Raw genomic sequence first — 13,551 nt, 5'->3', positions numbered from 1 at the left:
TGGCGGAGCAGCTCTCCTGGGCTCCCTGACCCTCCTGATCTCCGCCCGGGCGCCCCTTCCCAATAAAATCTCTTGCTTTGTCAGCACATGTGTCTCCTCGGACAGTTCATTTCCGAGTGTTAGACAAGAGCCCACTTTCAGCCCCGGAAGGGGTCCGCCTTCCTGCAACAGGAATCTGAGGGTCCCTAGAGCGCCAGGTGGGGGTCGCTCATCGCCCACCCAGAGGCTGCATCCAGGCCCCTGAGGCGCTGCATCTGCCAGACAGGCTACCTGTCACCCACTGGGATTCCTGTCCGCCCCGTGTCTGACCACAGCCATGATGCCAATCAAGGGTCTGAGTCCATGCTAGGCCCACAGGTCAGAATGGCAGACACTGGCCAGGGTCCACGCCTTGAAGCTTAATTCTTTTCTTTTTTTGGCTCAAGGCTTGTGGGATCTTAGTTCCCCAACCAGGGATCAAACCTGTGCCCCGGGCATCGGAAGGCGCAGAGTCCTAACCACTGGACCGCTAGAGAATTCCTGACATTTAATTCTAACGGATGCCAAGTAAACATTCCAACAGACCCTGTCCCATGACTTAGTCCCTGTGAGAGCTCCCACAGCCCGGTCAGGGGTGACATGAACTGACATTTTTACTGATGAGGAATCTGAGGCTCAGTGGTTGTAACTGAGTTTCAGGAGCTCCCAGACCTCCAGGGGCTCCAGTCCAGCCTGAGCTGCTCCCCCAACTTGAAATCCGTTTCCCCTCCTCCCTCTCCTCACCCAAGCCTCCCCTTCAGCTGCCCAGAGACCCACAGAAGTGCCTGCCCCCACAGTACATGTGGGACACAGACAGGAAAGAGAGAAACACCCCCAGACCCTGGCTCCCCACTCCCCTGGGTGGGGCTCATCCAAGCCGTTCACAGGGGTGGGGCCTGGGCCAGGGGCTTTTGCGTCCTGCACCCTTTGAGGAAGCCCCAGGGAAAGCCGGTGGGGAATTGGCCTCTCTGCCCGCAAGACCCGGCTGGAGGCCACAGGAGATCCATCTGGGCCTTGGGGGTACCTGGCATGTTTCCAGGGCTCCCTCCACATCTCAGGTTTCTATCTTGTCCTGAATCTCTCTCCAGGAAGAGCCCTGCCTCCTGGAGGTGACCCTGTGTCCTGTCCCCAAAGGAGAGACCAGCCCCTGCAGGCTTGGGGTGGCTTCTCCCCGACCCCAGGGAGACCCATTGAGTGCCTTGTCTGAAAGCCCCGTGTCTGGGACCCCAGGGTGGGCAAGGGTCTGCCGGACTTTGCTGGGGGCTGGACCCCAGGAGACACTAAACTTGATGCCCCAGAAAGCAAGTAAAGCATTGAAATATCAGCTTTCCGGCATGTCTTTTTGAGAAGCTTGCGTCCCCCAAGGTCATCCTCAGCCTGGGGTCATTAGTGGGAAGGGGGGCCCCCACATCACCAGGGTTTCTGTCTTGGTGTGTGACCTGAGAGTAGGTCAGCAGCAGCTGCTATGGGTGCCCTGGGTAAAAACTATACGAGGATTTCTATAACGATTGTCCTCTGTCCTACAACCAACACACTGCCTTGGTTCTGATGCACAGAGAGGCTGAGTAACTTGCCTATGGTCACACAGCAAGGCGGGTGTCGGGGGTGAGTGGTAGGTGCTGAGATTTGAATCCTGGCCACGTTGATCCCTGCGTTCGCTGGAGGCTCAGCAGTAAAGAATCTGCCTGCAATGCAGGAGACGTGGGTTCAATCCCTATGTAGGGAAGAGCCCCTGGAGGAGGAAATGGCAACCCACTCCAGTATTCCTAACTGGAAAATTCCATGGACAGAGAAGCCTGGCGGGCTACAGTCCATGGCGGGGCAAAGAGTTGGCCACGACTGAGTGACTAAGCATGCACACATGCACACTGATACCCAGTGTGTGCAAAATTCCCACTCACACATGACCCTGTGTGTGTGTGTGGGGGGGGGGGGTGCTCTTACACCTTTTACCGATGGGGAAACAGGTTGAAATCCATTGCTGCACGTGTCACAGTCAGGGAGAAGAGGGAAGGGAACGTGAACCCAGACTCACCTCTCTGAAGCCAAGAGCCGTCCAGATTGTTGGATCAAAGATCAGGGCAAACTCTTCACAAGGCTTTTAAACTAAGAGGAAAACCAGTCACAAATGGAGGAGTCTCAGAATCCCCTCACAAGCCTAGAAATGCCAGGTAACAGATAGCTCAGCCAAAGGCTGGATGAGTCCAAGCCCATCGTGGAGTCCAACCTTTCAGCCCTAGACACACACCAGTCCTCCGAGGCTTGGTTCCTTTATCCATTAACGGAACTGCGTGTGAACTGTGCCCACAGGCTGGAGTCCAGTAAATGTTGGCTTCTCACCATTATTTACCTTGCAGTGATGCCATCCCAGACAGCGCCCCCTCTGCGCCGCCCCCCCCCCCATCCCTAGTCAAGCCTGGGCATGATGATCCTGGCTGAATAGCCCCTGCCGTGTTAAGCATTACTCAGCGTTCTGCCTTGCTTCCAGGGTTTGGCCTCTGCAGGGGGTGGGGTCGGGAGGAGGGGGTGGTGGGGAGGCTGTGGGGCATCCCTGTCTCTTCAGTCCTGCACCCTTTCCTGAGCACGCACTTATTCTGTGTGCCAAGATGTGGGTGCAGAAGACCCAGCCTCCCAAACATCCACAGTCAGGATGGTAGCGCGTTTACTCTTGTGTTTATTAAGCCCAGAGCATTGCCAGGGGATTCTCTGAACCCCTGCATAGAGGCTGGGACTGAGCCTCAGGGGGTGCCGGAGGCATAGCTGGGCTCACCCAGCAAGTGGGTGTATGCCAGTGTGGGAGAGACTTGGACTCCATTCTTTCATGGGGATCCCTTCTGCGTGACGCCTAATAAGTCCTTGAGCCCCTTCCCTGCACATATCCTTCTCACACTTTACACACCCCCACGGTCTGCTTTGAACAGCTGCCCACCCTCTCTGAGGCCAGGAAGCTGGGAGCAGGCACAGGGAAGGATGCCTGGGGCCAGGAGTCCCAAGCAGTAGAACAAGGTCTGGGTGGCCCAGGAGGAAGGGTATTCCTAGAGTACCTGCTGCCCCTCCATTATCTAGTGGCTAGACTCGACACCAGCCCTCCCTGCCCTAAGCCTCACCACCCTAATTCCCTGCCATCTCCTCTTCAGGCCCAGCCAAAGGATCAGGGCCCAGATCCATTGTCCCTGTCCAAGCCTTCAAGAAGCTGCCAGTCTGGAGCAGACAGGGCCAAGTACACACACTCCCAGTGCTGTGGGGTCAGGGCTGGGCTGGAGGAAGGGATGGGGTTGGAAGCATCCTGCTGAGCCTGGAAAAGTAATGTCAGAGAAGACTTCCTGGAGGAGGGGCTTTTTGAGTAGGGTTTTGAGGAATGGATAGGAGTTCCCCAGCTGAGGATGAGTAACTGCAAAAACACCCAGTTTATCAAGCACCTGTTCTGTGCCTGGCCCTGTCCTTTACACCTTGTTTGACCTTCTCTCAAGGGAAAGTCTCAATCTTTATTTTCCAGGTGAAGGAATAGAGGTGGGATGGATAGGAATGATTTGCCCCAGTTTGCACTTTCTGGCTATTTCTGGCCCTTTTTTCCCTCTTTTTTCTTTGTTTTTCACTATCTTCAGCCTTTGACCTGAGCAGAGAGGAGAGGGGGAATCTCATCAAAGAAGAAAGCCACCTCTTAAATCCCTGCTATGGGGTTTAGCACATAGTAAGTAATAAATCTTTTTTGAGAAAATTATTGTTCCCACCAGCCCAGGTGGGATGATGACCTCATTTCACAGTAGAGAATACTGAGGCTCAGAAGGCCCTTGAGGGGGGTTCCCCAGCATACCTAGGAGCAACCCCCCCCCCCCCCAATCAAAAGCACCGCCTTCTGAAAAGCAGCGGAAGGCCCCGCCCAGTTTTGGTCCCTGGAGTGTTTACTTTGCACCCACGGCGGGCGGGACCAGGCAGGCGGGGGCGGACAAAGTCCGGGGACTATAAAGGCTGGTGCAGCAGCGACCGGTCAGTCCTAGTTTAGAACTTAGCTAACATAGCCATGCCTGGTCAGCGACCGGCAGCGCCACATCGCTCTCCGATGTTGCTGATGCTGCTCATGTTCTCCTGGTTGCGGTCGGGAGGCGCCCTGTCTCTGACCCAGGAGCACCTCCAGACTTTGCAGGGACCCTCAAACGTGCACTCCAGCCCGGACATCTCCAGATTCCGGGAGTTGCGGAAACGCTACGAAGATCTGCTGACACGGCTTCGAGCGAACCAGACCTGGGAAGACCCGAACCCGGACCTCATCCCCCCTCCTCAAGTCCGGATAGTCACTCCAAAACGTGAGTAAAATCTCCGAGACCCCACCCTGGGCAGCTCCAATCATCTAACTGGTGGTTCTTAGACCTACCGCCGAGCCTCAGTTTCCCCATCCCTGAACCAGGCAAGAAAGATGCCCCCTGGGGGAGCAAAAGACCGGATGTGCAGCGGGACCAGGCGAGGCTTAGCCAATCTGAGATGTTACAACACTTCCCGGGGTCGCAGATGGGGAAACTAAGGCCAGAGAATCCAGTGACTCCACTGAAGACTCAAAGAACCTAGGAGAACCCAGAGACAAGTTCGGGCGAGGGGGTGTGGTCTCTGCCCTTGGACATAAGGAAAGGGCTGTTTGTATGGGGGATTTCCCCGGGGAAAGATCCAGGTGTCCCGCGGAAGGAAGGGAAGCGGGTGGGGGGTGGGGGGCGGTTTACTGAGCGGTGCGCTGAGATGCGCTAAACCTCCTTGGGCTGGTTCCGAATCTGATGCAATCGCGCGCCAAGACTCTGCTAAAGGTGCATGTGACTGGTGTCTTAGGGAGTGGAGTATATTCACGTTCTCCACCGAGCCTCCAGCAGGCGGAGTGGGCGCAAGATCTGGGCTGCTTTAGGAACTGGGAGGCGTCAAGTCAGAAGCGAGAGCTTTTATCCCACCTTAATGCCACTTGTTGCCGTGGGACTTCAGCAGAAAGGAGGCAGAGACAGTGCTGAAATCGCAGACTCTCTAAAGATCAGATATACATTCATTCCCGCGGGTACTAACTAAGCATCTACTGTGTGCCAGGCACAGTGGTGACCAAGGAGACAGAAGTCCCTGCTGTGATTCTAGTGGGGGAGGCAAATGATAGACAACCAAATGAAATCGATCGATGCCAATTTCAGTCAGAATGGAGTGGTATGTAACCAGCCGCGCTGAGATTCAGGGGAAGAATGTGGCCGGTGGACAAAGTAGCCAGTGCAAAGGCCCTGAGGTAGGATCCAGCTTGGGGTGTTGGAGGAAATGGCACAAACACCACCACCACCACCACCATCCCGCGCTCAGCACACGGTAGGCCCATGAGTGACAAGCTTTCTTTCCTCTTTTCCATAGTGCGACTTGGGCCAGGTGGCCACCTGCACATGCGCATCCCCCGGGTCAACTTAACTGAGGGGCTCCCTGCAGCCTCCCGCCTGCATCGGGCCCTTCTCCGGCTGTCCCCGAAGGCGCGGAGCTCGTGGGACGTGACGCGGCCACTACGGCGACAGCTGAGACTCGGAGGCTCCCGGGGTCCCGCAATACGCCTGCAACTGTTAGCAAGCCCGGACCAGTTGCAGGAGGCGTTGCCTTCTGCACCGCCCCAGCTTGAGCTGCACTGGCGGCCAAGCGCCACCAGGGGGCGCCGTCACGCGCATGCTCACACTCGGGACGGCTGCCCGCTCGGGGAGGGGCGCTGCTGTCATTTGCAGAGCCTGCGCGCGTCGCTTGAGGACCTGGGCTGGGCCGACTGGGTGCTGGCGCCGCGGGAGCTGGACGTGCGCATGTGCGTCGGCGCGTGCCCGAGCCACTTCCGGTCCGCTAACACGCACGCGCAGATGCAGGCGCGCTTGCATGGCCTGAACCCTGATGCTGCGCCGGCGCCCTGCTGCGTGCCTGCCAGCTACGAGCCGGTGGTGCTCATGCACCAAGACAGCGACGGCCGCGTGTCACTCACGCCCTTTGACGACCTCGTGGCCAAGGACTGTCACTGCGTGTGAGCGGCCCTGGTCCTTCATTTATGGCATGGACGCATTTGAAAGACTTCAGTTGTCCTTACCTGTCTGGTGGGCTCCTGGAACCTGAAATACCCTATTCATAACTGTTGCTGTCTGCCCCCTCCCACCCAAAGCTATGTATTTATATTTCTATTTATTATTAATTTATTGGGGTCTTCTGCCTGGGGGCTAAAGGGCTGGGGAGGGGTGGTCTGACAGGGTGTGTGTTTATGAAAAACCCTGGTAATAAACGTGAAGCTGTCTGATCAGCCCTCTGCGATGTCCAGGCTGGAGCCGGTGACCTTGGGAAGAGCCCACCCCCACCCCCAGCCCCGCTGGCCTCAGTTCCCTCAGGGGATCTGATATGGGATGATTGAAACAGCCCAGGGAATGGGTGGCAGGACGTTCTTTGGGGATGCCAGGAAAGGGGATGATGCTCATGATGTCAGTGGGCTTCCCTGGTGGCTCAGACGGTAAAGAATCTGTCTGCAATTCAGGATCGGGTGGGGTTTGATCCCTGGGTCAGGAAGATCCTCTGGAGAAGGGAATAGCTACCCGCTCCAGTATTCTTTGTGTGTGTGTGTGTGTGTGTGTGTGTGTGATTTTATTTGTTTTTAAAAATTTATTTATCTTTTAATTGAAGGATAATTGCTTTATAAAATTTTGTTGTTTTCTGTCAACACTCCCAGTATTCTTGCCTGCAGACAGGGACAGAGGAGCCTGGTGGGCTATACATTTCATGGGGTGGCAAAGCGTCAGACACGACTGAGCGGCTGACACTTTCTTTTCACTGTCAGGACATCCATGGGACCCACGGGTATCCGGGGACATCCCTCTCACTGTTTCTGTGTTTCTCTACCTCCCTGTTCCTCTGCTTTTGTTTCTGAGACCCTTTTGGGTCTTAGTCTCCCTCCATGTCTTCTCATCTCTTGGTACTCCTGTCTCTGTAGGTATCTGGCCCTGTCTTGATCACCATCCTGCGGTCTCTCCCCCCATGGGGGTCACCTTTCCAAACAAGGGCAGCCCAGAGTCACGTCCATCTGCCATCAGGTGCAGTGTGTGTGAATCTACCACCACCTAGAAGAGTCGCCTTCCCTCTGCTGTCTGTGGCACCTCCCCTCATGTTAATGGTGCCTCTATCCTTTCATGTAAAAAGAGCACGGAGGGACTTTCCTGGTGGTCCAATGGTTAAGATTCCATGCTTTCACTGCAGGGGACATGGGTTCAACGCCTTGTCAGGGAGCTGAGCATGGCTCATGCCTCATGCCAGTGTCAAAAAAAATAAGAGAGAGCAAGGAGAGAAAAGGTGTGAAGAACATTCATGCACGTCACATCTCCCAGGTTTTACCCTTTTCTACTTGGGATCATGAATAATCTCTGAGATGTGCCAAGTCCAGCCCCCTCCTCACTTGCCTGTTCACCCTGAGTAACTGGAATAGGGGTCTGGAGGAGACAGTTCCAGCTGCAGCAGTGAGTGCAATGTGTCCCCTGTGAATCCCCCCACCCAGAGGCAGACTGGAATGACTGTAGGTGCCCCTGAATGTATTCAATGAGTACCCACTTTGTGCCAGGCCTTGGCTGTGCCCCTGAGGAGATAAAGTGACAAGGTAGGCAAAAACCACTCCATTCCAGCTCGGTCAAGTGCAGAAGACAAATGAGTACAAGAGAGATGAGTAAAAGAGATGTCATAAGGAAGTGGCTGATTAGCAGTCAGCACTGTGCCAAGGAGTCAACCCAGGCAATGCATTAGTGAACAGAGGGACACATATGATTGGGGGCAGGAGTGGGGGCTTGAGCCATGTAGGACTGGGGTGCAGGGGTGCAAGGAAGCTGAAGACCCTCATAGGTCACCTCTCCCACTTGGGGTCACTCCCAGGTGGTGTGATTCAATAAAACTCAATGTCAGGATGACCCAAAGGCAGCAGATGCTATACTGAGTCTTTCCCCAAGCACCAGCTGTTGCCTGTGCTGGACACCACTGCCCATGTGTCTTTTCACGCCTCCAGGCTGGTCCCCCTGCCCCCTGTGCTTTGTACTTTCTGCTACTCAAACACCTATGCATCCTTCAAAACCCACTCCAGATTCCCCTCTTACATACAGCCTTTTAAAAACGCCTTCATTCATCTCTGTCTGGGGGTCCTGGCTCCATCTTTCCCTCTGGTCCAGGCTTGACCTCCCAGGACTGGGGATGTCTGTGTCCAGCTCTGTCGCCCGTAGTTTGAGGGCTTGACAGAAGCCAGGCTGGGGGCAGCTGACAGGAAACCCAGCTGAGGCATGCGCTTAAACAAACTCTGAAAATACCCTGAGCTCTGGCAGTGATGAACTCTACCTGAGGAAGAACCAGGACTGGCTTCTTGGAGTGGCACTGGTGCTGCACCTAGACCCAGAAGGATGAGTTAAGGTGTCTCAACATATTAGAGCTAAAACCACCTTAGAGACCAATTCTAATCACCCTGTTTTACACGTGGGGGAACTGAAGCCCAGAGAGTTCACGACAGGTTAGGAATTGGACCCATGCCTCCTGACGCCCAGGTCAGAGTTCTCCACCTGATACAGATGCTTAAGCCTGAGAAGATGTGGAAGGGGATGGCACGCTGGGCTGTCAGATGGCATGGGTAAGTGGTGTGAGGAAACGAAAGCTTCCAGAGGGAAGTGAGCTTGATGGGAGAGGAGGCCCAGATCAGAAGGGCAGAGGAATGGGAGAGGGTGGTGAGTTGGACAGGGCTGGGTCCATGCAGGTCTCAACCACCAGGCTGAGAATCTGGAGGCGCTGGGGAGCCATAGAGGGTATGTGAGCAGGGGAGGAGCACGGTGCTATTCTTGAGTTATAAAGACCCTTCTGAGGCTGGTGTGGGCTGCCTTGGGGCCCAAGGCTGGATACCAGGCATCCGAGAAAGGGCCTGAGAGGGACAGAGGGGAGGGACTGGGGCTTGGGAGCAATTGAGGAGTCTCAGAGTTCTTGTCTTGGAAGCTCAAGAAATCCCCGCTCTGAGGAGCCCACTCACCAGCAGCCTCGTCTGTCCTGTAGAATTTATTTGGACAATGCTTGCCCACTGACAGGGGATGCCAGCAGCATTCACACATTGACTCTCCCGTCCCCATCCATGTTGGGGTCTCTCCTCCTCTTCTAGCAGCCAAGTGGCCTGGGGGGCAGAGTGGGCTAGGGATGGGGCTGCAGAGCCTCTCTGGGGCCTCAAGGATGACCCTCCCCTGGTCCCAGTCCTCAGACAGGAGGACTGAAGAATGCCCTGTCACCTGGAAGGGGCCAGGCTGGAGTTTGAGATGGTGAAGACGTTGCTCAGCGCCCGGGGACCACATACTCCTCATCATCCAATGGGACCCTGCCCAGCGACTGAAGGTTGCAATAGACAGGCTGGGATTCGAGAGCCTCGTAGGTCATGTAGAAGTCCCTGCCCTCTGAAGGGGGAGACCTGCGGGGAAAAGACAGATGGGAGGTCAGGCAGGACTCAGGGAGCAGGCACATCAGCATTTAGAGGCAAAGTAGTTCATGGTGATTGAGTCCACTCCTAGTTACATATGAGGTGAGTGAGGCATTAGGCAGAGCTCTCCCAGCCTGGCCCAACTTCCTGTGAGGAAAGCAAGTAGGGGGCAGTGATTCAGGGAAGAGTCTATGGATTCAGCATTGTAACGCTGTGGTCCGAGGACCTTGAGTCATGGTAGGTTTTTTGTTTTTTTTTTTCTTCCTTAAAGCTGAAATAGTTGGCCATTTTTTACATTCAAATTTAGTTTTTGGTTTCCTCTTGAAAAACTGGAAGTTCTGGTCACACCAGGCACATGAACCTGCTGCTTGGAGCTGAATCAGTGCCCCTTCAGATGGGAAATTTCCCCCCAGGTCTCCTGAAGCAACTGACTTTGGGCCTCGATACAAAAATAAATCTCTGAGCCTCAGTTTCCCCACCTATTGAATGGATTAGGGAGGAGGTAGCTTCTAGGAATATCTTGCTATGGTGGGCAAGACCCCAGAGAAGAAGTTTCCCACCTCCAGAACATCCTAACCCCACCCCTGGCTCCTCCTGGAACAAAGGCCCCACTGACTAAGTGGTGTCTATCAGTCATTTATACTTTAGTATACATTACTCCAAAATGCATAAATGGTTGTATGGGGATGGAAGTCAGGGTTTGTTCTAGTCTCTGATTCTGACCTTGAGCAAGTCATTCTCCTGCCTCCCAGAACCTCCATTTCTTTCTTTCTTTCTTTTTTTTTTTTTTTTTTGGCTGTGCCGCCTAGCTTGTGGAATCTTAGCTCCTGGACCAGGAATTGAACCTGCACCCTCAGCAGTGAAACCACAGAGTCCTAACCACTGGGCTGCCAAGGAGTTTCCAGAAACTCTATCTGCAACTGTGAAGTGTAGGATGAGATTGACACATTCTATTGTAAGCAGTGTTTTTAGAGGAGCCTGGCCCTGAGATCTTGGGGACAGCAAGGCAGAGGTGGGCATCAGAACATACACTGCCTTAGGAAGTCTGGTGCCTTCTACTCCCTACCGCAGACCACTTCTGCTTTTGAGCCATATTTGTATCTGCTTTGCATATTCTCTCATTTCTCATCAATAACTTCCCACAGGCCTCCCCATCTTTTGGACTCTGCTGCCCAACCCAATCGTGACCCTCTTCCCTTCCTGCTTGGATCCTCCCAGCCCCCTCCAAACTCAGCCCTGAAGTCTTGCTTTCTCAAAACACATTCACATTGGTCCCGGCCGCCCCCCCGCTCCAGGTCTTTGTTCCTCCTTGTGCCTGCCCCCCAGAAATCCCCTCTCTCATCCAACCTGGAAACAGGCCCATCTATCTAAGCTTAGCCCATTTGGGAGGCAGGGCTTTGTGGGGATAGAGAGACATAGACGGCTTTCTTGGCATCTCCTGTGTGTCAGGGGGAGACGGGGATGTGGTCCCATTTTACAGAGACAGAAACAGAGGCTCAAAGGCAGCCTGGGGTCACACAAGATCTAAGCCCAGGCCGCTGACTGAGACCACAGAGCCCCCACTCCACCTTGAAGACCTGCCTCCTCCCTCTGCATCCTTGTCAGGCAGAAACTGGGTTTGCAGGTCATGCAGGGGGATGCGTGTCTTCTATCCAGAAACTCATTTAGTTCTTGCGCCAGCTCTGGGAGGCGGAGGGCTGTTATTAACCCCATTTTATCTGGGAAGAAACTGAGGCCCAGAGAGGGGAAACTACTTGCCCAAGATCACACAGCCTATAAGAGGCGGAGCCAGGAGTTGGACCCTGGCCATCCAGCTCCAGAGACTCACAGACACACGTGTGTGGGCCACTCACCTGTGTTCATCCCACTGGTGTCTGGCAGCCGGTGGGCCCACAAACATGTTCTCGTAGTCAGAAGTGAAAGATCCGGGCGGGGTGTTGGGTGGGGTCTTAGGCCTTCGGGCTTGGCTACTGTACCTCGGCTGCCGGCCCGAGCCAGACCTGGAGACATCCTGAGCAGCCCACGTTTTGCTCAGGTTCTGGCCCATCCGACGTCTACAGAGTCTCCAGGCCAGCACCGGGCCAGCAACGGCAAGCACAAGGAGCAGGCCTCCACTGGCCACCAGTGCTCCAATGGTTGCCTTGGTCAGGCCAGAGGGACAGCTCACTTCCAAGAAGACAGAGAGGTTGTGCCAGGCACCGGTGGACACATCCAGGCACTCCGGAAGCTCTGGGCCAGAGCAGTTGCCCTGCCGGTCCTTGTGCCAGTCTACCAGGGCACAGCTGCAGTCAGCTCGCAGGGTGAGGTCACAGCGTTTGGCCAGTGCCCTGTCCACGAAGTCCAAGGAGTTGTTGGTCACAATCAGTAACTGCAGCTGCGGCAGGTCTCTGAAGAAGGACCACGGGAGCCGCTGAAGGCCGGTCGCAGACAGGTCGAGGACCTGCACGGACCTGGCCTGCAGAGACTGGTTCTGAGGTAGCTGGCTCAGGATGTGGCCGCTGAAGTTGAGGCATGTGTCAGGGTATTCCTTGGCCCAGGTCATGTCCTCCGAGAGCACGCTGCATGTCTGGCTGCCTGCCTGGTGCAGCAGCAATGGCAACAACAGCGCCCACATCAGGGCGTCCCCCATTCAGGCAACCTAGGCAGAGACACCGGAATCCAAGCCCCAGCCTCAGCTTGTGGTCACCCTCCCCCTTGCCACTTGTATATATATATGTATGTTTTTATAGCTCAGGCCACTTCTGAAGTGTTAAAACGGCAGCCCTTCACTGGCTGCTCCTCTTTGATTGGCTCTGGCCTCAGTCTCCCCTTCTGGGGAATGGGTACCTAACCCTGATGCCTCAGGGGCTTGAAAGGCAAAGAGGAGACTTGGCCCAGTCAGCCCCTTCTCTTTCTCTCAGACGTGCCCCTTTGGGCTAGGTTGCCCAATTTCCCCAAATATTTTGGGAGAGCTAGCCGGCCAAGACAGGCCTATATGCAAACGAGCTGTTGCCCCGGAAACGACCCCGCCCCTCTGCCTTTCTTCTCGAACTGCAGGGGGCTGGGAGTCTGGGTCTGAGAGTCTTGGGTTGGGGTGCTGACGAGTAACCCCCACCCCCCCACCCCGCCCCGGCTCTGGTTTCCACAGACCCAAGTTCCAATGCCTCCTTCCCACCTTTCTGGTCCTACTGCCCGCCCTTGGCCTCGGTCGTGCTGGAAGTTGCCGGAGGCGTGTTGCCTCACCCGGACCTGGGGGTCAGAGGGTCCGACCCTCCCCGGATTCCGATCCACTGTGATGCCTGGCGCTCCTCTCGCTCTGCACCCAGCTCTGCTCACGGGGAAGAGGAACTGGTGCCGAGTGAAGTGCAGAGGGGAAGAATAAAGACGACCCAGAGACCCGCCCCCGCCCCGTGGAAGGCCTCAAGAATCGGGATTCTCACGGGAGGGGCAGGGGCGGGCGGCCTGCTTCCTTCTTGCTGAGACCCAATGACTACATGTCCCCCAATGACACCCCAACTAACTGCTACCTCATCAACTCACTCTCACTTCCCAGTCTCAGCTCAGTTGACTCCCAACCCATGCATTCATTTATTCATTCAACAAACATTATCCACGCTGAGCCCCAGAAGAGGCTCCGCCCCCAGTGGGTTTCTCTAGGAGCATCCAGTCTTGGAAAAAGATAAAGCTGGACACAGACACCCCCAGTCTGATGGAGTCAGGTCAAGGTCGGGGTGAGGGACAGGGTACTGGAAGGTTTCCTGGAGAAGAAGGTGGGGTTTCAACACATGAATAGGAGTTTGCCAAGGATTCCTAAAACCTGCCTTTGATTTTGCAAGCTCTTAGCCTCTCCCACAGACTCACAACTCTCCTTGTGTATGAACATGCTGGGGCGGCGGGGCATTGAGAGGAGGGCTCGCTGGGGAAGAGGACTTTTGTCTGGGGCTTGGAGGACGAGCAGCAGCAGCAGGCAGAAATGAACGGGCCACGAGAAGGCACAGCGGGAGCACAGGTCCAGTCGCTGGAGAGGCCATGCGGCCTGGGAGAGAGTGGTTCAGAGGGACAGCCTCGTTAGGAGTGCAGTAGCTGGAGGGCTGAGGGTGAGTGGA

General features: G+C 55.4%; 2 protein-coding genes and 1 long non-coding RNA gene across 4 annotated transcripts in view; 1 reads left to right on the top strand and 2 right to left on the bottom strand.

The window, feature by feature from the left end:
* Nucleotides 1–2,264, bottom strand: part of LOC133061723 (uncharacterized) — a 33,288-nt gene extending 31,024 nt beyond the window's left edge. The window contains exon 1 of the long non-coding RNA XR_009694025.1: nucleotides 2,054–2,264. This is a non-coding gene — a long non-coding RNA (uncharacterized LOC133061723). The remainder of the gene's footprint in view (nucleotides 1–2,053) is intronic.
* Nucleotides 2,265–4,007: 1,743 nt separating this feature from the next.
* On the top strand, nucleotides 4,008–6,704 carry GDF15 (growth differentiation factor 15). Its single transcript, XM_061149812.1, has 2 exons — nucleotides 4,008–4,322; nucleotides 5,386–6,704. The coding sequence occupies exons 1-2, from the start codon at nucleotides 4,040–4,042 to the stop codon at nucleotides 6,027–6,029; spliced, it is 927 nt and encodes a 308-aa protein (XP_061005795.1). The 5' UTR covers nucleotides 4,008–4,039; the 3' UTR covers nucleotides 6,030–6,704.
* Nucleotides 6,705–9,041: 2,337 nt separating this feature from the next.
* LRRC25 (leucine rich repeat containing 25) lies at nucleotides 9,042–12,816 on the bottom strand. Of its 2 annotated transcripts, none has more exons than XM_061149813.1 (3): nucleotides 12,621–12,816; nucleotides 11,320–12,104; nucleotides 9,042–9,457 (listed from the first exon to the last, which is right to left on the bottom strand). In XM_061149813.1, the coding sequence occupies exons 2-3, from the start codon at nucleotides 12,093–12,095 to the stop codon at nucleotides 9,325–9,327; spliced, it is 909 nt and encodes a 302-aa protein (XP_061005796.1). In that variant the 5' UTR covers nucleotides 12,096–12,104; nucleotides 12,621–12,816; the 3' UTR covers nucleotides 9,042–9,324. The 2 variants fall into 2 exon arrangements, with proteins under 2 accessions (XP_061005796.1, XP_061005797.1); XM_061149814.1 differs by having other exon boundaries at nucleotides 12,695–12,814.
* Nucleotides 12,817–13,551: the final 735 nt, after the last annotated feature.

The sequence above is a fragment of the Dama dama genome, chromosome 9, assembly GCF_033118175.1.
Source record: "Dama dama isolate Ldn47 chromosome 9, ASM3311817v1, whole genome shotgun sequence".
Lineage (NCBI taxonomy): Eukaryota > Metazoa > Chordata > Mammalia > Artiodactyla > Cervidae > Dama > Dama dama.
Note: the sequence above shows the minus strand (reverse complement) of the source record. Positions and strands in the feature narration are given on the sequence as shown.